A 24756-nucleotide genomic window follows, 5' to 3' on the forward strand; every position below is an offset into this window, starting at 1 on the left:
TCTCTCTCTCTCTCAGTAAATAAATAAAATCTTTTTTTAAAAAAAAGTACTATGGAAGAGATCTACTTAAGAAAGTAGTCACAGGGTGATGGGCACTGAGGGGGGCACTTGGCGGGATGAGCACTGGGTGTTATGCTATATGTTGGTAAATTGAACTCCGATAAAAAAATAAAAAGAAAAGAAAGTAGTCACATACATTGATTCAACATATACTTGTTATTTTTAATATATAAGCAGAATTAACTAAAAGGATGAATAATATGTTAGGGTATTTTAATTGATAAGCACTTTCTGTGCTCTAGACATTGAATTAATTCATCAAATAAGTGTAATAATTCTTTGAGGTAGATGTTACACAACCCCACTTTAAAATAATGAAAGAGAGGCAGAGAAATGTAAAGAATTGACAAAATTTATGCATCTATTAAATTGCAGAGTCAGGATTTAAACTCATACAGTCTGGACCTTAAGTCTGTGTTTTTGACTTCTCTGTACTATATCATTTCCTCAGCTTGTAAGAAGATCCTATTGCCCTTTGACTTGTAATGTCTTTCTGTGAGAAAAGGATCCTTTCCTTCTTCATGATCAAGCTTAACCAAAATATACGTGTTTTCCCTAAAGTATTAAGAGACTTAACATATGCCAGTTCAAAGCAAATATCAAAGAGACATCACAAATTTCTTCCCACTTCCTTGCCCTTTCCCTCAGTCACAGAATGGCATGTCCCAAGAATTGCTGTTCCTTTAGACTGAGTTCTGAAATAAGATGATAAGCATCCACAGCCTGTCCTCACTACTGGCATGGAACATGAGTGAGATACACTGTTGTTGTAAGCCACCCACACTGGGGTTGTTTTTTACAGCAGAATAACCTAGCAAAAACTGACTAGTACAGTAATACTTAGCAAGAGGTGGGTGCAATGGTAACAGACACCCTAAAATATGTGATGTCATGGCCAGAGTATTGAGAGTATTGAGATAATTATACTAGGATTGAAAAACATAACTCATGTTCTACAATGGTACACATTTGTTACTTTAGTTGAAAAGACTGGGGGTCAGAATGCTAGTAAGTATTGGTACTGGCTACAACTTTAAATAAAAGAAACTGTTTCTTTGCAAAAATAGAGGAAAAGAAAAAACATTGGAATTATAAGATATACAGTGTTGAAAAATGAAACTGTGGCCTATATTCAACCAGTAAAAGATATCTTGAAAGATGCTTTGACTAACAAAGGTTGAAGGAGACCCAAATTAAGACTCATTCTCAAGGACCAAATACAAAGTTTGTGAAATACTTTTAAAGAATTAAGTTAGCCCAATAAATTCTTTCAACTAGGTAAAATATATCAGAGCAAACAGACTAAGGGCACAACTTTTCATGTGCCTGATAAGCTCTAAAATACTGAGAGAAGTACATCTCCAAAAAATGTGGAATTTTATTTTTTTAAGATTTTATTTATTTATTCATGAGAGACACAGGGTAGGGGGTAGAGATGTAGGCAGAGGGAGAAGCAGGCTCCCTGCGGGAAACCCGATGCAGGACTCGATCCCAGGACCCCGGGATCACATCCTGAGGCAAAGGCAGACGCTCAATTGCTGAGCCACCCAGGCATCCCAAAATGCGGAATTTTAAAATAAAATGTATAAATACAAGAGGATGAGCTGTATACTTTGCCCAAACTTTTATAAACCATTACACGGTGTTTGTTGGTGATTTACTTGGAATCATCAATGTTCAGCTTAAATGTTTCCTGCTTTGAATTAGATACCCTTCCAGCAGGTCTTCCTCTGATCCCCTGGCTTATACTTATTAAGATGATTTTCACTCTGCATCTGACTCTTCCTTTCCTCTAGTCTATGAATTCATCAATGAATTCGACAGGAGCTTTTAGCTTTTTATCAGATATACATGGAAAAAATATGATAAATAGTTGATGATTGAATAATAGAGAATGAATACACTCACTGACATAGAAAAAATATCTAACAAACTACAATACTCCCACATCAGCATTATAAACAGTTTCTAAAAGTCTAAATTCTACTGTGCTACAAAAAAATAATAAAATCTTTGATGTCAGAGACGTAACACATAAAATAAAAATGTATCACATAAATCTCATTGAAAAGACAACATTCTTTACATACAGTCCAGGAAACATTAAAGAAATTTTTGTTAGTTTTCATACAAAGTAAAATTTATATCAGTCCTAGCAAAAAAAGTCGATTAATCACAGAGCTTTAAAATTTAAAGTCATTAAGGCAGTTCAAAAAATACATTCCCTAAATACCACCCTAAAAAAATGTCTAGAACAAGAGATATTTCCATGATTAGTGCCTTATTTTAGAATACACACTCCTTTGGTTACCATATTATATTGGTTCAATCTACTCTTAAATTTTATTATTTTTAAAAATATTTCATTATTTTACAGAAAGAGAAAGAGTACATATTGGGGGAGGAACAGAAGGAGAGAATTTTCAAGCAGATTCCCTTCTGAGCGCAGAGCAGATGAGATTCAGGACTCTGAGGTCATGACCTGAGCCAAAATCAAAAGCCTGCCACCCACCCAACTGAGCACTCCTCTTGAATTTTATTTCTGAGTACATCCTAAAGAAAACACAAGGAAATTATTTGAAATTACATACCTGGCGACACCAGAGTTTACGAAATATTTGCAGATAAGCCAATACCATAAGACACAGTGGTGCCATGTATGTCACCAGAAAGAAACAGATGTGATACATCTTGGGGTAAATTTCACCTGGAATGAAAGCCAAAATAATAAAATCTTGTTTTATAAATCACAGAATTTTTTAAAGGTATATCTGTCAATGCTTTGCCTTAAAAGTACACATTAACTTCTATATGATTTGACTGGCATATTATACACACACACACACACAGGACACACACACAAATATTGTAATATAGTATTAATTACTTACGCTTAGTATATACACACTAAATGTGAAATCTTAATTTAACTTAATGTACTCAGAGGAATAACAATTAGCCATTTCTTAATCTGTGTTAACATAGGCTATCCACAGTCAAGCCTTCATTTATCAAAAAGAACTTTTTTTGTCTGATTACCTCTGGCTAATTAATAAAAATTAATTTGGATTGTGCTGTACTTGAATTTGCAATAAGAAACAAGACAATCAAACCTAATTGCTAATCCTTTTGGGAAAAGAATGTAAACTGAGGTGATTCCTCCTCATTAGAATTAGAAGTTTCCTGAGAAATGAGAAGCTATTCCCAGTTGTACCTCCATATACAAACGTGGAATAACTTTGGAAAATTAAACACAGTGAATATTTAATGATTCTTTTTGTGGATTACTAGTACAATATAAAATTCCTCTTTCAGTAATGTTGTGTGTATATATATATATGTATGTATGCATGTACTTTTAATAAAAGTGATATTTTATGGTTTTTTAAAGTTAATTTTTAAACAAATATGGATTTTTTTATATTCATCTCATTTATTTAGTCATAAGCACTCTAGGATTTTAGTAATTTCTTATCATTCAGTCTATGCACACAGGTGATACCTACCACAGATTAGGCCTTTGTTAAAGAGTCAATTATTCAAATAATAAATAATATTGCAGTTTAACACAATTTTTTTGGCTTTTCTAAATGTGTTTATTACTGACTTTTAATTGTTTTTACTAGTCTTTTTAAATATTTTATTTTTAAGTAACCTTTATATCCACTGTGGGGCTCGAATTCACCCTAGGAAGACTGACATGCTCCACTGACTGAGCCAGCGAGTTCCCCTACTAACTTTTTAAATGCTTTCAAGGATATTTTTCCTATACTCAAATTTGAATATATCACAGTAATCCAGCTACTTTTACTTACATGCAAAACAGAAAACAGAATATATCCTACATGGATTCCATGGATATTAAATGCAACAATTAGATATAATTCTAATTGAATGCTAACAAAACAAAGTTTTTTTCCCCTCTTTGTTTCCACTTCTAAAAATTAAGCAACTTAAATCAACTTTGATAGTGGCAAAGAGGTTATTTCCATACTATTTTTGAGGGATAACACTATCACCTCCATGCATTTTATTTTTTTCATTGCTTCAGAAAGGGCATATAAAAGCATGAAGACTCAGTTATGTGATCAAATGTGGTAAGGACGATTTATAGTCAGGATTAGCCAATAATAACTATGAATATGACCTCAATAATTGATAACATTTATCGAACATTCATTTAATAGTCGCAAATGTATTTTACCTATATGTATGAGTTGAATATCCTCCACAATCTTGAGTCCATAGCCTTGTCTTCTAGAGTTTGTTGAGTTTGATATTCTCCTAATTCTTCCTTCTAAAACCCTGTCTTCTTTCTCAGGCAGATATTTTTCTTCACTGTTATCCCCAGAGAGGAAGCAGGGTGCCTGTGCTGGCTCAGAGGTCTAAGAGCCCAACTTGGAGCATCAGTTTAGCTCTCAGTTTCTAACTTCTTTCAAGCTTATCCTATAAAGTAGGCCAGGTACAGAAAAAGTGATAGAATCCAAGCAGCCTGGAGGAATGACAGCCTTTCTCTTTGAAATGCTACAGCTTGAGCAGCATTTGGTAAGCCAATTTCTGAGGAGCTAGAGGAGGACATTTAGCACTTCCCAGGCACCTGAGTGGCTCGAACTTTTGTTTTAAAGGTTTCACCTGATCTTCCCACATAAAAATCCACCTTTGAAACTGACACACCTGTGAAGTAAATTGAGTAAGATTTACTTCAGAGTAAATGCCTATTTGATATCCCTACCTCAGAGTAAATTGAGTGAGTTGAGGGTAGATTTGAGAGTTAGTATTCTTCTTTTTTAATTACAGCTATGGATACCATCACTGTGACAACAGTTTGGGTTTTTAACAGCTGGGAGAGAAAGATTATTCTCCAGTCACTATATTTATAAATAGTTGGTAAAATATATAATTGGCTGGTTAATGCATATTATGATAATGAACACCCACACAGAGAAAAGTTGATCAAGTGAAATTGCACATGCAGGCTGGGATTGAATGTTTTAATAAAGAGATTATTTTAGATAATTGGGGAAATATGATAGTTTTAACATTCTTCATTTCATGCTTACAATCTAAGCTAAATGAAAACCCAGAAATGCCATTGGAATTCTATGTTTTACGTGTTGAAATTATCTTTGCAGTCTCTCTCTGCACTTGATGAACAATGTCTTCAATATATTTAAGACATTTATAGAAACCTAAAGTGTAGTGACAGGAAATTTGTTCCACTTAGCAATCGCACTATAAAACTGCATCTTAAAGATTGGCAATCAGGGGATCCCTGGGTGGTTCAGCGGTTTAGCGCCTGCCTTTGGCCCAGGGTGTGATCCTGGAGTCCCAGGATTGAGACCCACGTCAGGCTCCCTGCATGGAGCCTGCTTCTCTCTCTGCCTGTGTCTCTCCCTCTCTCTCTGTGTCTTTCATGAATAAACAAAAATCTTTAAAAAAAAAAAAAGATTGGCAATCATTCAAAATTGGTGTCTTTATTCAATTGATGAATAGACACAATGTGAATCAATTCTTGCATATATATCAAACCAATAGGTAAGAAGAAAATGTGGATATTTAGTCTTTGAAATCAGAGACCAAAGAATAATATATTAATAAGACAAGACTTAGTCTCAGATGAGTTGTTACATTATTGAGCCAACATGTTAATCTCATTATCCAAAATACTACAAACACTTTCTCTTTCATGTTACAACTATCAGGAACTCAATGGGCAAGTAAATTAAATATAATTTCCCATATATTTGATATAGACTATCCTTTACAAAGTTTATAGATCCATTAAAGTTCACCAGAATCCCTAATATATCTTACTATCTTCTAATAAATGTTTTCCATAAGTATATGCATACATATACACATATGTATATATTTTTTCAAAATCTTATAATAGGACAGATGCTATAATTAGTTTGATTGTAAAGAAGAGTTCCATTATTATTTCTTTCAGACCATCAAAGAACAATCCAGCAGTAAACTCTAAGGAAAGAGAGATTATGATTCCTCAGTGTCTAGAAAAATGTTTGACTAACAGTATATGCTTATTAAACATTGGATGACTGGTGAGACAATTGTATCTTTGAGTGCAGAAAAGAAATTACTTTCCTTCCAATAGGAGCTATTCCGTGCAACTATCCATTTATGAAGCAAACAAGGACCTTTGGGTAAATTCTAGAATAATTTAAAAATTTTAGAAGCGTGAATTATTTTAACATCTAAAGACATGCTTTAAAGATCATTAAAATAAATATTAACACATATTATTTGTTTTTGAGTATCAAGTGTGTCTGCCAGAAGTTATGGTTTATGGTCATTTTTTTGAACAAGCCATAAGCAATAAAAAATACATGAGTTGCAGAAATAATTTATCCACAAAATATTAAATATTTCTGGTAATATTTTCAGTAAGACTAAGACAGCGTTCTTAGTTATTTTGTACCATGAGATAGCATTTGCAAGACTTTCCTAAAAGTGATTTGATATGAATCAAATGACCACATTGTTCACTGACTCCATCCATGCTAGAATATATTGGTTGTAAGACAATTATGATATCACCGTCTGCTTTTGCAACTACATTATTGATTTAACTTAGGATAAAAATTAGAAACATAATTCATGAATTAGGCTCAAATAGAAGATATTTCACAATAAATTTTTAAAAATTGGGTTAAATGGTTTTGGACTTGAAAGATGTTTGAACTTTAGAAAGCTAACATTGTAAAATATAATTTCCTATGGCCTTTTTAGGTTGTGACTATCACAACATGTCTTAGTTTTAACATTTTAATCTAAACATAGACTTTCAAATAGCCTACATCAACAAAGCTTATGCTATGCAAAAATCATTATAATAAGCAGTCTAATGATCAAAATGATAAGAACCTGCTATCGTTCTTTATATTGTTCTTGAAAGCATTAAGTGATTAACAATTTCATTTAATATTCAAAAAGTCAATTTCGTAAATTTTATTGTTTGATTATGTGGATGATAAATGCAATTTTGATTGCTTAGTTTAAGCCTTTATAATCATGTTAAGTAATTATAGGCTAATATAAAATCATCTCCAAATAGTTTTCTTAATATAAAATCATTTTAAAATAGTTTTCTTAAATTACTTCTGAAGGCTGAGTTTAGATTTTTAAATATTCAACAGTAGAGCCTCCTGGGTGACTCAATCAGTTACGTGACCCATTTTTGTTTTAGGCTCAGGTCATGATCCCTGGGTTCTGACACTGAGCCCGGGTAACAGGTTCTGTGCTCAATGTGAGGTGGGCTTCATATTCTCTCCCTCTCCATCTGCCCCTGCCCCTGCTTGTGCTTTCTTACCCCCTCTCTCTTTCTCTAAAATAAATAAAATAATAAATAAATAAATAAATAAATAAATAAATAAATAAATAAGCAATAGTAGTTGCTGGCTTTTTAAAGAAAATGTCCCTGCTACAGCTAGATTGCAAAATGCTAAAGGTTGAAATGAATTTTATTCATATTTTTTGCTCAAAGCAATTAGAAAATGATGTGGCTATTTATTTCATCAGAATAACTGATAGGATTCCTTAGCTCTGCAATCTTTCTGCTAATGAAGATGAATGCTACTTGATTATTCAGGGCAACATTAAAAAAAAGAAAAAGGAAGAAAGAAAGGAAGAAAAGCTTATAAAAGCAGTCCACAAACTTACAAACCAATTACCAAAATATTTTTGAGAACATACTAATGACACGTGTTAAATAATAGGTAGGTATTTTAATCTAATTAATGTTCATAAACTTAAAGGATCCAACTTTTGAGTTGGAGGCTTAGATCTAAATATACTTCTTTGCTTCATAACCTGCTCAATTCCATCATTAGTTAACTAAAGTATTCTGATCAAGAGATCTTTAGGGTTTTCCAGATAGAACTCATGGCATTAAGAATTGCATTAGGGACTCCTGGGTGGATTAGCTGTTAAATGTCTGCCTTCAGCTCAGCGTGTGATCCTGGAGACCCGGGATCAAGTACCACATCAGCCTTCCTGCATGGAGCCTGCTTCTCCCTCTGCCTGTGTCTCTGCCTCTCTCTCTTTCTCTCTGTGCCTCTCATGAATAAGTAAATAAAATCTTAAAGAAAAAAAAAAAGAATTTCATTAGGGACAGGTCACAATTGGTCCCCAAACCACCTTCTTTCCAAACATACTTCTTTAGACTGCATATCTCTTTATTGTGGAGACTACAGGTTTGGACTGTCTTCTTTACTTCTTCAAGTGGTGCTGCTCATTGAGTGGATTTTCTTGCTTTCTGGACACCCTTTCCTCTCTTCCCTGTATGGAGAATTTCTCCTTATCTTTAATTCTTTGCTGAAATGTTAGCAGCTCCTTCACAAACTTTGGTCCAAATGGCCAGGAATGAGTTTGTTCTTTCATTTGTGTGCCTAGCACTTTGGATACCAGAATATTAAAATACTAAGCACACTATAAACATTTGTTTATTTACCTTGCAGTCTCACTACATGGAATGTGTTCCCCTAGGCAGAGTCCGTTTCTCTCTAGGTTGGCATCATTCCTGGTATATCCTAAGTACTCAAGATTTTGTTTGAACATTAAATAAATGAGACTTAAGACTCTTAAGGAGTATTCTTACCATTTGAGAATTTTCCATTACTTTTGTTTTTGTCTGCACTGTTACTGGGGAAAATTGGGGAAATATGAAGATAATCCAGAGAAAATATAGCAAGTGAATTACAATGTTAGAAAGGAAGGCGAAGTCTAAATTTCAAAAAGGGCTAGCTAATTTTTGGGATTAGAGACACAGCAAATTGTGAAGTTTTAGTTAATATAGGTCTTTGGGTAATATATGAAAAATAATCCCAGGGTCTTTTCAATTTTATCCTGTTACAGTGAAAGCATATGCCTAATTTTTCAGTTCCTGACTTTTTCTTTTCAGTGTTGCAAATCAAAGTATCAAGGTAGGAGTTTCATATAAATGCAAAGATTCAAATACCTGAGAATACCAGATCCATAAGAAATCCATAGGATATACTGCTTTTGTTCATAATTTTCTAATAAGCATAAATGTACATCTGCCTAATAAACAAATTCTTTCCTAATGTTTAATTTCCCTAACTATGAGCTATTGTTACATACTTATCCAGAACAGGACAGATCAGTTTCCTCAAATTTAGTGTAATAATTTTGTAACTAGTACATGACATACTAAAATACAGGATTATTTAATTTCTTGTCATTCTTTGCTGTGTCCAGTTTTGTGTCCTGATCACACATTGATAGAAATGTTTACCTTGTTATAGAAAAACCTCAAAGGCTGTCACTGAGAGTTTTGAACCAAAGGAGCATAAGGCCTCCAAACTTCTACTCGTTTAAATTTAACTGTCATACCTATCAGATTGGAAACCAGAAAGGATTCATAATTAATATAATTCCTAAATCAGAAAATAATTATGCTAGTGATAGCTTATCAACTTAATATGTTATGAATAAACATAGCATATGGAGATCATTTGACTCAGAGAAGAGCATAGGTCCACATACTCAACTTCAGTCAGGTTTGCAGGCAGGGCATGGGCTTAAAAATAAAATTTCCAGTTGTATCTAAGGAATTTACACTTGAGGCAATACAACCTTGTACTATTTTGTAAAATGTTAATTATTCCAGAATACATATCTGGATTGTAGAAAGGAGCCCTTTTTGTTTTGGAGAACTTAAGAAAAGCTGCCATAATCAATCCTGAATTCTAGAAAAAGCCTTTCCTTTTGTTCCTATCTGAAAAATATGAAAACCAGAAAACTGTGCATTATATTTCCAAAGGACTAAATAGGCAGAGCTATTCAGTGAAATGGTTTTGGGTTTTGACCTCGTTTTCATGCTTTTGCAAAACTGTACTAATAGATGTCAATAAAACAATAAAGTCAGCTTTATAATGGCTTTGCAAATCAAATTTTTAGTTTGCATCTGTAATATAAATGTCAGCTTATGGGCCATAATGTACTTACCACCCCAGCGTTCATCACACACTGTAAAGAGAGTGGTTTTATTGGCTAAGCCAGGGAGCATGGTGCTGCACTCCATGACGATGGCCTGAGGAATCATTATAATGCAGGAGACAATCCAGATGATGACAATGCTGTTCCTGGCCCTCTTGGCTGTGCTCTTAAACATCAAAGGGTGACAGATTGCATACCATCGATCCAAGGCAATGCAGCTCAGTGTGAGGACAGACACGGACACTGACACAGTCTAGGAAGAAAAAGAACATAGGATAAGAGAAGCACTCGGTGTTAAATGGATTGTTCTTAATATACTTACTATATTAAAGAAAGGGTTGCACAGATAATTGGATTCAAAGTTGTGAGAAAATGTTCCATGTAAGGTTTTTCTTACTATCTTACATATTTTTATAAAAATATAATATATAAATATAAAATATTAAAAATATATTATTGAAAAACCTATTTCCTATTAAACATGATAGAGGTGCCATGAAAACTTTGCCAGACTATGAAATAATTTTATGCTAAATCTGTTAATTTGTAATATGCTATTCTTTAAGTAATTATTGCTATCATTTTAACTTGCAACTTTGCATTGACGGGGAAAACAGTCTTCAAAAAATAGAAGATATATATTTATCTTGAACTGGAAAACTTTCACTTACAAAGATAATATGACATATCTTGCTTTTAAAATATCATATAGATATTTGACTGTGATGCATTTAATTAACATTTTTAAACATTTATGGATACCTCAGTCTATTTTCAAATAACAAACACTCTTTGGACATTGGTTTGTTTCCAGCATGTTGCACCCAAAAGCAGAAGTTACGTTAGAAGCGAATTCTGTATGGATTTCCTCACCAGAGTTTGCTCATTGCTGGTGTAAGCAACTTGCCTCTAAAACTCAAATAGATTCACGTAGTCCATATTTCCATAGTTAATGTCAGTTAATTACAATGTGGGGCTCGATTTCATGATTTAGGAGATCATGACCTGAGTCAAAATCACAAATTGGGTTTTATTTTTTTATTTTTTATTTTTTTACAAATTGGGTTTTAAACAGCCACCCAGGCACCCCACACATTTTACAGTTTTAAGCCAAATGTATATGTGTTGTTATCGTTTTCTGTTAAGTGAGTGAAACTGACTGGATACAATTATTGTTACTCTGATTCTTTTGGTTCTCTCTTGAAAACAGTACAGTTGAAATCAATTCTGCAACAAGGTTACCTGGGCATGAACCCCATCTCACTTGATAAATGTATGATCCTGGGTAAGTTCCTTAACCTCTGTATACCTCAGTTTTCTCATCTGTAAAACTGGATGATAATAGGACCCAACCATGGAATAACAGGGAGCGTCAACTGGGATGTGAAATACCTAGCCCTGGCCTGCTGCATAAATGTTGTGTAAGTGGTTGTTATTACTTACTATGATATGGCAATGATAATGATTGTACTTTAGTTTTCTCTTCCATTCTCAAGCTTGGCAGCCTATCTTTTAAGTGGAACAGATTGCTTTTTAGTGAGGAAAAAAGCATAGATTACAAGTAAAGGCCTAAACTATGCTAAATTCTTGGAGGTTAATTGCATTTTGAGTGTAATCTTAAAGGTTGAACTCTATCAGAGATGGTTTAGATTGGTTGGTGACTCTTGAGAATTACTTGGTCTTAGAGCTAATTCAAGTGTCCTTCTTAAACCAACCCCTTGCCTCCCAACTCTCATTCTTTCCCTGCAAATATGCCAAGCACTCAAGGCCCCTCAATGCTATTGGTAATTTAGGAATAGAACAGTGGTAGTCTAGATCTGCACAGCTGACCTTCATAGTTGCTGGGCTGGGGATATATTTATGCAATCTAGCTATCAGAAGTGTAAAATGCTCAACAAGGCTTAGTACTTATCATTCATGAATTGTAATCAACATGGGTGGGTGGGATAGAAGTAGCATGCCTCAAATTCAAAAGTCATTTCTAGCATTTTCCCTTACTATTAAGCAGTAATAATCAATTAAAAAGCAGTTCACTTGAAAGACCATCATCCAGTGTCAGCAGTGAGCCAAGGAGCAGTGGCTTCTCTGTTATGTGGCAATATGATAGAATATGCTGACATGGTTAACCTAACAGTAGAATCTATTTAATGGATGCTTGGCAACCAGTGATTTTACATCCACTGTTTGACTACCGTATTTGCTAGTGCATAATACACACTAGCATTCAATTAACAATATTGTCTTGGGGGTATATAAAATTGCATCTTAGATTAGGTGATTACAAATGACAATTTCTTGCTGCTTTTACTTCTAGGAGTGCACTTCTGGGTGCCTTTTTCATTTAGAGTTTGATATTAGCTTAAATCAACCTGATAGCAAATCATCTGTGAATGAATCCAGTGGAGATTATGAATTTTATAAATGAAGTGGGATAAGATGACGAGAACTTCTTTTGTTAGATGCTTGACCTTTCACCCATATTATGGGCACCCTGTGGTCAGGGCAATGCTGGAGACTTGCTTTGGTAGCCAATGAGTCTGTTCTATGCTAGCATATAGCTATGACAAAAAGACCTCAGAGATCTAAGGCAGGTAAAAATGGAAATTTGGGGGGGCACCTAGCTGGTTCAGTCAGTATAGCATGAGACTCTTGATCTCAGGGTTGTGAGTTTGAGCCCCATATTGGGTATAGAGATTACTTTAAAATTTTAAAAAGAAAAAAAAAGGAAAAGAAATTTTGCCATACCACAGATTTGGATATGGGCAGTAATGGATTGGAAGGTGAGAAAGTGTGACTGAGGAGTGAGGGACCCTCCGCTCTCCCCCCACCCCCACCCACCACCTACCACTTCCATTTTATTCAGGTTTTGTTCTTTTCCTGACCTTTGTTGTGTGGAGCTTCTTCTGCAGTTGAAAAAAAAAAGTCACCCTGAAACAGTACCTAACTGCTCCTCTAAGTGTGAGAAGAAAAATGAAATATGTTATAATTTTCTAAGAAATTCATGATAATTATTCAGTAAATAGCCCAGTAAATGTTAATGGTCTTGGATTTATAGAATTATTAAAGATACAAAAGGGTCATTTGAATTATTCAGCAAAGCTTTATTACCTTTGTGAGATTTTTATGATTTGGGGGCATTTTCTGAAGTGTTACTGTGTATCAGTCATAAACCTAAAGGTTGTATTTAGAAGAGAAAGGACCTATAAGTCATAGAAAATTAGTATATGTCCAAAGAATCTTAAATATAACCAAACAACCTTAAAATCGGGCTGGATAAATGTTTTTGTAATATGATTTTAAACATTTATTAGGACATGTTTCATATCAGGGACAAAAGCCATCAGTTTCAGAATATCACCAACTAAGGGAAAATATTCAAATTTGAATGAGTGGCTTATTGTCCATTGATACTGTTCATTCCATTTAAAGAAATTCTATGAAAAATGGGGAATCAATGCTGAGAAAATTTGGAGATACTAGTTTTACCAGTGCACCAAGTTATTTGTGCCTTTATAACTTTTCATCAAGAAGTAGTGCAGATTGAGGTAATGAATGGATCTAGTCTTTTTCATTGGACTCGATCTTGTGGCTACTCAGGAGTTTTTTTTTTTTTTGGCCTATGGAGGAGAGAATCAATTGAGGTCTTGATTAGACAGGACACTATTTATAGAGAAGCAGACAAAACCTCTCAGGAAATGGAGATGTTTCATCACTGCAGGACTTGCTACTAAGTTGTGCTCAATGAAATAGTACTGTCAGTAACTTTAAGAGAGACCCATGCCCTGTATCACTCACTGGATACATACTATATCCAGTTTGTCTTTGAGTACTCACAGGACAGTCTGGAATACCTGGTCTAAAAAGTTAGAGCAGTTGTATTAGAGCAGGACTATACATATTATAGGATGACACACTCTTCCCTCATCATCCCACAGTTCACTGGAGAATCTTCTGGTTTGTAGAGAGAGCATAAAATATTTTTGCTCAGCAAACAGAAGATTCTGGACAAGTGTAGCGAACTTGAAACTTAAGAGGATCTCTCAAATTTTCCCCTGGGTAGTTATTAGAACCAAGAGATGGTGAAATATTAGAATTCTGGGCTATTTGTCATTTTTCCAGTGTCTCCATGCAAAACCATAAGACTCATTTCTTACTGATTCTTTTTAAAGATTCTATCTATCTATCTATCTATCTATCTATCTATCTATCTATCTATCTATCACCTATCTATCTAATTTATTTATTTGACACAGAGAGAATACAGGAAGAGAGAATATAGGTAGGTGGAGTGGCAGAGGAAGAGGGAGAAGCAGACTCCCCACTGAGCAGAGAGCTGGACTTGGGGTCTTGATCCCAAGACCCGGAGTCATGACCTGAGCTGATGGCAGATGCTTAACTGACTGAGCCACTCAGGCACCCCACTGATTCTTTTTAATAAGGATCATTTTCTCTGTTGCTTAATGTACTATTTATCTCAAAACAAATAAAATTACTGAATTATGTAACACATTCATAATTTTCATCTGACTGATCAAACTAACCTTACAGCTAATATTTGCAATAAAGCTTATAATGTCCATGGCATTTTATACTTGCTATTCTATCAGTGATTTCTAATCTAATCTAAAAAAATCATCACTTCTCTTTATAAAAGGTTATTGAAGAACTTTTTAGCTAAAGATCTCTTCACAACACTTCAGAACAAAAAACTTTATCAGTATAATTTCTAGCAATGGGCTATTTGTGTCTCCCCAAACTTTTTGTTTTATTAAAACTTTATTTTTGGGGTACATGTAAGATCACAGCAAAATTGAGAAGAAGATACAGAGATTTGCCATATGCTTCTTGTCTCTCCCATTATCAACATCCCTCCTCCATCAAAGTGGTACATCTGTTATAATTGATGAACCTACCTTGACACGTAATAGTCACCTAAAGTCCATAACTTATATTGTGGTTCCCTCTTGGTGTTATACATCCTATGTGCTTGGAAAAATGTATAATGACATGTATTTACTATTATATTATCATAATCTATCTCACCCCTTCCCACCTCTGGCAGCCATTTATCTTTTTATTGTCTCTCTAGTTTTACTTTTTCCAGAACATCATATTATTGAAATCATACAATATGTAGCCTTCTCAGCTTGGTAATAAGCATTTAAGTTTTCTCCATGTCTTTTCATGGCTTGATAGTTCATTTCATTTTAGTTCTGAACAATATTCTACTGTCTGGATGTACCACAGTTTATTTATCCATTTGCCTACTGAAGGACATCTTGGTTGCATTCAAGATTTGGTGATTGTGAATAAAGCTGCTATAAAACATTTGTATGAAAGGTTTTGTGTAGATGTAAGTTTTCAACTCCTTTGGGTAAATATCAAGGAATGCCACTGCTGGATCATATGAAGAGAGTATGTTTAGTTTTATAAGAAACTCCCAGAGTATGTTTCAAGGTAGCTGTACCATCAGAAATAAATCGGAGCTCCTGTTGCTCCGCATCCTCACCCTCATTTGGTATCAGTGTTCAAGAATTTGGCCATACTAATAGGTATACAGTGGTATTTCATTATTGTTTTAATTTGCATTTGGCTGATGATATATGTTGAAGAGCATCTTTTCATATGCTTCTTTGTTATTTGTATATCTTATTTGGTGAAGTCCTGTTAAAGTTTTTTTGCCCCATTTTTTAAATAGGGCTATTTGTCTCCTTATTGATGAGTTTTAAGAGTTCTTTGCATCTTTTGGATATTAGTCCTTTATTATATGCATCTTTTGAAAATATTTTTTCCTGGGTCTTTGTCTTCTCATTCTCTTATCTTTCATAGAGAAGTTTTTAATTTTAGTGTAGATGACTTATCAATTATTTCTTTCAAGGATCATGCCTTTGGTGTTATATCTAAAAAGTCATCAACATAATCAAGATTATTTAGGTTTTCTTCTTTGTTATCTTCTATGAGTTTTATAGTTTTACATTTTATACTCAGGTCTATGATCCATTCTGAGTTAATTTCTGTGAAGGGTGAAGGATCTGTGTCTAGATTTTTTTTTTTTGCATGTCCAATTGTTCTACCTGCACCAACTTTTCATTACTGGGAGCCTATTTTCATCCCTTCCAAAGATTGTAATCACCATCTGAGAAATGAGGGAGTAGGGAATGAGGGGAGGAGGATGGTTACAGGAAGACAAGCAGAGAGTGGGCACAATCTCATTCACTGTCCAATTGCTAAAGGGAATCCACCTCTTTGAGGGCTGTGGCTGTGGCCACTAGCTTGAAAATTTTCAAAGATTTTAGAACTATCAGAATATCCATCACAAAATTATTCTCTGAAAGTGTTTGTTCTCAATTTCTTATAGGACAATTCATTGTAGAAAAGCTACTTTCACATAGAATAAAATGTCTAATTATGATGATGACTGATGTTTATTGAAAGTATGCTATATTTTCACAAGATTGCCATCTTCCAGAGGGTAATCACTATGACAAGTAATTTATAGAGAAATTAGCTAAGTAAAATGTCATAACAACTATAGGAGTTAGTTATAATTAAAATTATTACCGTTCTCTAATAAGTGAATCACAAAGAGCTTATGTATTTGGCTCAATAGCATATATTAAATAAATAACAGAACAGAGATTCCAAGCCTGGTAGTCTGATTCAGAACCAACACTAATATCTGATCACTGTATTGCTTTGATGATATAGCTTTAATGTCTTAGTGTGAAACAAAACCACTTATAAAAATAGACAGACTTTGCTTAAAAAAAAAAGACTGGAAAAGGCTCAATCATTAATTTGTTAAATTTCCTTATTTTACAACGGAAAAGTTAAAGATCAAAGAAATAATAGGTTTGTTTAGCATCTAATGATGAATTGAGTATCCTATTGCTTTACTTTTTACACAGAACTTATTTACGAAAAAGTATCAAGTGTTATTTTTCTTAAGTTTGCTAATTCCTTAAGCAAGTGTATTTTTCTCTTAACTCACTAATTTACCACATGATTATAAATGAAAATACTTTCAATACTTACTTGAAAATACTTTTTCAGGGCAGCCCCCATGGCGCAGCGGTTTAGCGCTGCCTGCAGCCAAGGGCGTGATCCTGGAGACTCGAGATCGAGTCCCACATCAGGCTCCCTGCATGGTGCCTGCTTCTCCCTCTGCTTGTGTGTCTGCCTCTCTCTCTAGCTGTGTCTCTGCCTCTCTCTCTAGCTGTGTCTCTATGAATAAATAAATTTAAAAAAAAAAAAGAAAATACTTTTTCAGTAGCTTCTGTGTTTAGATAAGAAGAAGTGTGAAAAACAATTACCTGTAAATAAGGAATAACTTTACAGAGGGATTGTCCAAAGAACCAGGTCTCAGTGATGTCCACAACCAATGTGGCTGGAAGGCAGGTAATGGTCACAAGCACATCAGCTAAAGAAAGGTTGACTATGAAGTAGTTGGTTACCGTCCTCATGTGGTGGTTCTTCCACACAGCCACACAAACTAATTTGGGGGGGGAAGAAAAAAATAGTAACTGTTAAGGATTAAATACTTGCATCCTCACAAAATTCATATGTTGAATTCCTAACACCCTGTGTGATGGTATTAAGAGGTGGGTCTTCATGAAATGAATAGATTATGGTGCTAGAGCCCTCAAGAATGGGATTGTGCCCTTATAAAAGGGACCCTAGAGAAATCCTTTGACTCTCTCACCATGTGAGGACACAGTGAAAAAACTGCTGTCTATGAACCAGGAAATAAGGCCTTGCCAGACACTGAATCTGCCAGTCTTGATCTTGGACTTCTCAGATTCCTGAACTGTGGGAAATAAATTTATGTGGTTTATAAGCTACCTAATTTATGGTATTCTGTTATAGCAGCCCAAATAGATGAAGACAGTAACTATACAAAGAAAATAGGTAATGATGAGGAAACACAGCCAAGCTAATCAATACTCCTGCAAAGTCCACAATAAACATTGAAGAAGAAAGATTTTTTTAAGGCTGTACTGTTCTCGTTGAATCAGTTTGTGTAAATCCTGAATCCGTGCATAACATCAGTTCATTTACCTTACAAGACATTTCTCAATGGATCATAAGATTGCCTCCATTTCTACTTGATTTTGAATTGTGATTCCCAGCAGTTAAAGAACAATCTTTGATTCTTCTTTCTATTCTCTCAGTACTCAGCATGTAGTAGAGACTCAAGAAATATTTACTGAAGTGAGATGAATTAGGAGCTAGCTACTTCCAATGAACTGTGGTGTTTGCCTCAACCATGACATTGACTATCTGCTCCTAAACTCTGATTTGAAACTTCTAATTGATGAAGAGTTTTAAAGCCAAAAGCCAAAAATTATTCAGCTCCTATCATTGGCAAACATTGAGCTATATAGTTCATATACTTAGGTCATTTAATCTTGACAATCCCAAGGGAAGACATTGTTACCATCATTTTATACATGCAGTATTTGAGACACAGGGAATTTGTAGAGCTTGGCTAGGGACAAATGGCTCATAAAGCACAGAATTACACCAACCACTGGGATTCAACACAAAGTAAGGAGCTGATCTTTTCACCATGCTTTTTTCTTTCTTTCTTTCTTTCTTTCTTTCTTTCTTTCTTTCTTTCTTTCTTTCTTTCTTTCTTTCTTTCTTTCTTTCTTTCTTTCTTTCTTTCTTTCTTTCTTTCTTTCTTTCTTTCTTCTTTCTTTCTTTCTTTCTCTTTCTTTCTTTCTTTCTTTCTTTCTTTCTTTCTTTCTTTCTCTTTCTTTCTTTCTTCTTTCTTTCTTTCTTTCTTTTTTTCTCTTTCTTTCTTTCTTCTTTCTTTCTTTCTTTCTTTCTTTCTTTCTTTCTTTCTTTCTTTCTCTTTTTTTGTGGGGGAAATGAGCAAGTTATAACAAAGCACATATAAACTCTAGAGACTCAATCCTCTTTCCTCTCTATTACTCTTGATGGCCTCTACACATCACCTCAAATCAAACACATTTTTCAATACTTTCAGAGTTGAGCCTTCCTCGTTGCCTTTCAGTTTATCTTCATATTAAAAAGCTGTTCTATCTTATTCAGTTGCTCTTTATGGAAAGAACATCCAGTTCCTCAATTCTCTGTCTTCTGTGTGGTGTATCCAAAGATTACATAGTCAGTGGCTCAAGAATTATATAGGTGTGAGAACTGCTACCCACATCTATTGATGGGTTGCTTCACTGAAAATAACTGTATTTGCCTTGGGGATGATCAACCTGTCAGAGCTGTCACCTATGTACCCAAGTGATGCAGTAATTAGTAACCTTATAGAGTGAAGAAATAAAAGCACACTTTGTTAAATTTAAGTCACTAAATAAAGATTTCTTTTTGACAATCATGTATTATTTGAGAGTTTCATATGTTTAAAAATGCTTTCAGTAGCTTCTGGAACTGAAATTACCTTTCAGTCACCAACAGAGGCTAACTCAATACCTGAATTTCTGAGCATTTAATCTTTAAAAACTTTACATATTTTTCTAATTCCAGCACATTAGTACCCAAAAATTCAGATGAGCTTTATTAGGATAAACTGTAGTCTTTATTATTTGAAAGTAATACTGCTGAATGATTTGCTTCCCAGAAACACTTGAAGACACACACACAGACACACGCACAGGCACACTAGCAGTGACTAACACATTATCATGGCTTGTTATGGGAAAATTGATATAAGTGTCACACCACTGATGGTCAACGAATGGTCCAAATGGTGCAATTTTGGATTTAGGAAAGAAAAAAAGACTTAAAAAAATATAGTTAGTTCCAGAATGACTCCCAATTCTCCATAATTTGGAGGAAAAGCACTGATGGAAATACAGTGTTGATGTATTATGACTAGCCAATATGAGAAAAGTATAATTTCAGGCAACATTTCTATACAACTTACTATGTGTCATGCCCTGTTCTAAGCAATGTAAATTGTTAACTAGTTTAATTCTCATGATAACACTGTAAGTGATTATTATTACTATCCCCACTTAACAGGTGTGAAACAGGCTAGAAAGGTTAAGGAAACTACCTAAGGACAAATAATTTGTAAGTGCTAGAGCTTACATTAAATCTTATCCTCAATGCTATGCCATTTTAATATCTTTTTTGAGTATAGTTGACACACAATGTTACATTAGTTTCAGGTATATCACTTCATGATTCAGCAAATTTATACATTATTCTATATTCACCACAAGTGTGGTGATACCATCTGTCTTGTTACATTACTATTCCAATATCATTAATTGTATTCCTTAGGCTCTGCCTTTTATTCCCATGACTTACTCATTCCATAATTAGGCCTCTAGGGGTTAATATCCTTATAAGAAGTTAATATCCAAAATATATGAAGATCTTATACAACTCAACACCAAAATAATAAACAATCTGAGTAAAAAATGGGCAGAGGATCTGAATAGTCATTTTCCAAGGAAGACATATGATTGTCAACAGACACATGAAAATATACTCAACCTCACTAATTTTCAGGGATATACAAATCAAAACCACAATAAGATATCATCTCATACCTGTTAGAATGCTAAAACAAAAGATATAAGAGAGGTTGGAAGATGGTGGCAGAGTAGGGTAATCCTAGGCTCAACTTGTCCCACAAATACAAGATAACTATCAAAACATCCTAAGTACCCCAGAATTTGACCTGAAGCCTGGCAGAACAAACTCCAAAATTAAAGTTAGAGAAGAAGCCACATCAAAGAGGGAAGGAAGAAAGAGCAGAGATGCAGTTTGTAGAGAAACAGATCATGGTGTTTGTAGGGAACCACAGTTGCATAGAAGAGCTAGAGACAGACTAGCACACAGGAGAGTGCACAGGAAAAACATATCCCCATGGCAGTTGGGTTGGAAAATAAGAGGGGCCGAATTTTGTGAGTTCTTTCAAATAGCAGGGCTCAAAGCCTGGAGTTTTAAAGGTGAGGGGGTTTGGCCAGGATAGAGCCTGGAGGACGTAGGGCTGCTCTTGGAGAAAAGGAAGGGCAAATAGCTGGCAGACATATAGCATGGACACAGCAATTTGAAGAGCATCTGGGGGACATTAATAAACATACAAAAATTAGAGAGAAAGTAATTCAAATGTATCACTGAAGAAAATAAGCAAACCATGAAAAAGAGAAAGATAAAGAATATCTTCAGAAACAACATGAAACAAGTAATAAAATGACAATAAATAATTGTCTATCAATAATTACTTTGGCTGTAAATGGACTAAATGCTCCAATCAAAAGACACGGGGGTGACAAATTGGATAAAAAAACAAGACCCATATGTATGCGGTCTACAAGAGACTCATTTTAGGCCTAAAGACACCTGCAGATTGAAAGTGAAAGAATGGAGAAATATCTATTGAGCAAATGGTTGTCAAAAGAAAGCCATAGTAGTAATACTTATATCAGACAAAATAGATTTTATAAAAAAGATTGTAATAAGAAACAAAGGACACCACATAATACTAAAGAGGACAACACAACAAGAAGCTACAACAATTGTAAATATGTACCCAACATAGGAGCACAAATACATTAAATAGTTCATAACAAACAAAAAGGAACTAATAAGTAATAATACAATAATAGTAGGGGACTTTAACATCCCACTTATATCAATGAGCAGGTCATCTAAATAGAACATCAACAGGGAAACAATGTCTTTGAATGACACTCTGGAATAGATGGATGCAACAGATATATTTAGAACATCCCATTCTAAAACAGCATAATATACATTCCTTTGAAATGCACATGGAACATCCTCCAGAATAGACCATTGGTTAGTCCACAAAAAACAAGCATCAACAAATTAAAAAAGATTGAAGTCATACCTTTCATCTTTTCTGACCACAATGCTATGAAACTAGGAGTCAATGACAAGAAAAAAGCTGAAAAGATCACAAATAGATGGTTGCTAAATAACATACTACTAAACACTGAATGAATCAACCAGGAAATAATCAACCAGGAAATAAAAAAGTACATGGAAACAAATGAAAATGAAAACACAGGTCCAAAACCTTTGAGATGCAGAAGTAGTTCTAAGAGGGAAGTTTATAGCTATACTGGCCTACCTCAAGAAGCAAGAAAAGAAAAATCTCAACTAAGCAACCTAATCTTATACCTAAAGGAGCTAGAGAAAGAACAACAAACAAAACCTAAAATCATCAGAAGGAAAAAAAAAATAAAGATTAGAACAGAAATAAATGATATACAAACTACAAAAAAAAAAAAAAAACAAACAAACAAAACAGATTAATGTAATTAGGAGCTGGTTCTTTGAATAAAAAATCCTCAAAGAGTTAAAAATAGATCTGCCCTAGGACCCAGCAATTGCACTACTGAGGATTTACCCCAAAGATACAGATGCAATGAAATGCCTGGACACCTACACCCCGATGTTTGTAGCAGCAATGTCCACAATAGCCAAACTGTGGAAGGAGCCTCAGTGTCCATCGAAAGATGAATGGATAAAGATGTGGTATATGTATACAATGGGCTATTACTCAGCCATTAGAAACGACAAATACCCACCATTTGCTTCGACATGGATGGAACTGGAGGGTGTTATGCTGAGTGAAATAAGTCAATAGGAGAAGGACCAACATTATATGGTCTCATTCATTTGGGGAATATAAAAAACAGTGAAAGGGAATAAAGGGGAAAGGAGAAAAAATGAGTGGAAATATCAGAAAGGGAGACAGAACATGAAAGACTCTTAACTCTGGGAAATGAATGAGGGGTGGTGGAAGGGGAGGTGGCTGGGGGTTGGGGGTGACTGGGTGGCAGGCACTGAGGTGGGCACTTGACGGACTGAGAACTGGGTGTTATTCTATATGTTGGCAAATTGAACACCAATAAAAAATAAATTTATATATATATATATATAAAATTTTAAAAACAAAATGAATAAAGAAGAAATCCTATAGGCATTAAATATCATTTTCCTTCCTTTCAAAGAAGAATATACTCCTCAGCAGTGGCTTGGTAGCAGGGCTACACACAATGCCCCAGCTTTTGGAAGACCTCTAAAGTACAGTCCACTGAAATCTTCCAGAGCATTTCTCTTCTGAATTTGTAATTTGGAGATGTTTAAAAGATTAAGAAAAATTTATGATTCAAAACTCACATTTTTAAGCCAAAACATTAAAACACTTAGGTGATTTTTACATTATAAAAAAATCAATAAAATTGATAGACCTCTAGCCAGAATTACCAAGGGAAAAAAAAGGGAAAGGATCAAAATAAACAAATCACAAATGAGAGAAGAGAAATAACAAACAACGCCATAAATACAATTACAAGAGAATATTATGAAAAACTATATGGCAACAAATTGCACAAGAAGAAATGGATAAATTCCTAGAAACATATAAACTACCAAAACTGAAACAGGAAGAAATAGAAAATTTGAACAGACAAATTATCAGCAAAGAAACTGAATAAGTAATCAAAAAACTTCCAAAACACAAAAGTCCAGGACCAGATGATTTGACAGGTGAATTCTATCAAACATTTCAAGAAGAATTATTACCTATTCTTCTCAAACTATTCCAAAAAATAGAAAAGAAAGGAATACTTCCAAATTCATTCTATGAAGGCAGCATTATCCTGATACCAAAACTGGATAAAGACATCACTAAAGAAGAGAACTACAGGCCAATATCCCTGATGTTGCAAAAATCCTCAACAACAAAAAATCCAAAACACTAGCAAACTGAATGCAACCATACATTTAAAAAGTCATTCACCACAATCAAGTGGGATTTATTCCTGGGCTGCTAGGATGATTCAATATTCACAAATCAATCAACATGATACACCGCATCAGTAAGAGAAAGAATAAGAACCATATGATCATTTTAGTAGATGTGGCAAAAGCATTCAACAAAGTACAGCATCCACCCATGAAAACAAACAAACAAACAAACAAAAAAAACTCAACAAAGTAGGTTTAGAGGGAACATATCTTAACATAATGAAGGCCACATATGAAAAACCCACACCTAACATCATCTTAAATGGGGAAAAATTGAGAACCTTTCCTGTATGGTCACTACAAGGATGTTCATTCTCATCAATCTTATTCAACATGTTACTGGAAGTCCTAGCCTCAGCAATCAGACAACAAAAAGAAATAAAAGGTATCCAGATTGGCAAAGAAGAAGTAAAACTTTCACTACTTGCAGATGATATAATACTATATATAGAAAACCCAAAAGACACCACCCAAAAACCTGCTAGAACTGATAAATGTACTCAGTAAAGTTGCCGGATACAAAATCAATGTGCAGAAATCTGTTACATTTCTGTACACTGATAACGAAGCAGCAGAAAGAGAAATTAAGAAAACAATTTCATTTAAAACTGCACACAAAATAATAAGATACCTAGGAATAAACCTAATCAAAGAGGTGAAAGACCTGTACTCTGAAAATATAAAACACTATGAAAGAAATGAAAAACAACACAAAGAAATGGAAAGATATTCCATAGACTGGAAGAGCAAATATGATTAAAATGTTTACCCAAAGCAATCCACATATCTAATGCAACCCCCATCAAATGCCAAAAGTGTTTTTCACAAAAGTAGTTCTAAAATTTGTATGAAACCGCATAAGACCCTCAAAGCAACCTTGAAAAACAAAGCTGGAGGCATCGCAATTTCCTGTCCTTAAATTATATTACAAAGTTGTATTAATCAAAA

The 24756-nt window shown here is 34.3% G+C and overlaps 1 protein-coding gene across 1 annotated transcript in view; it reads right to left on the reverse strand.

The window, feature by feature from the left end:
* HCRTR2 (hypocretin receptor 2) overlaps nucleotides 1-24756 on the reverse strand; it is a 109377-nt gene that overhangs the window by 20921 nt on the left and 63700 nt on the right. The window contains exons 2-4 of the mRNA XM_077903590.1: nucleotides 17352-17530; nucleotides 10048-10291; nucleotides 2652-2767 (exon numbers count right to left, since the gene is read on the reverse strand). Of these exons, the coding sequence (XP_077759716.1) occupies nucleotides 2652-2767; nucleotides 10048-10291; nucleotides 17352-17530 (539 nt within the window). The remainder of the gene's footprint in view (nucleotides 1-2651; nucleotides 2768-10047; nucleotides 10292-17351; nucleotides 17531-24756) is intronic.

This window comes from Canis aureus, chromosome 7, assembly GCF_053574225.1.
Source record: "Canis aureus isolate CA01 chromosome 7, VMU_Caureus_v.1.0, whole genome shotgun sequence".
NCBI lineage: Eukaryota > Metazoa > Chordata > Mammalia > Carnivora > Canidae > Canis > Canis aureus.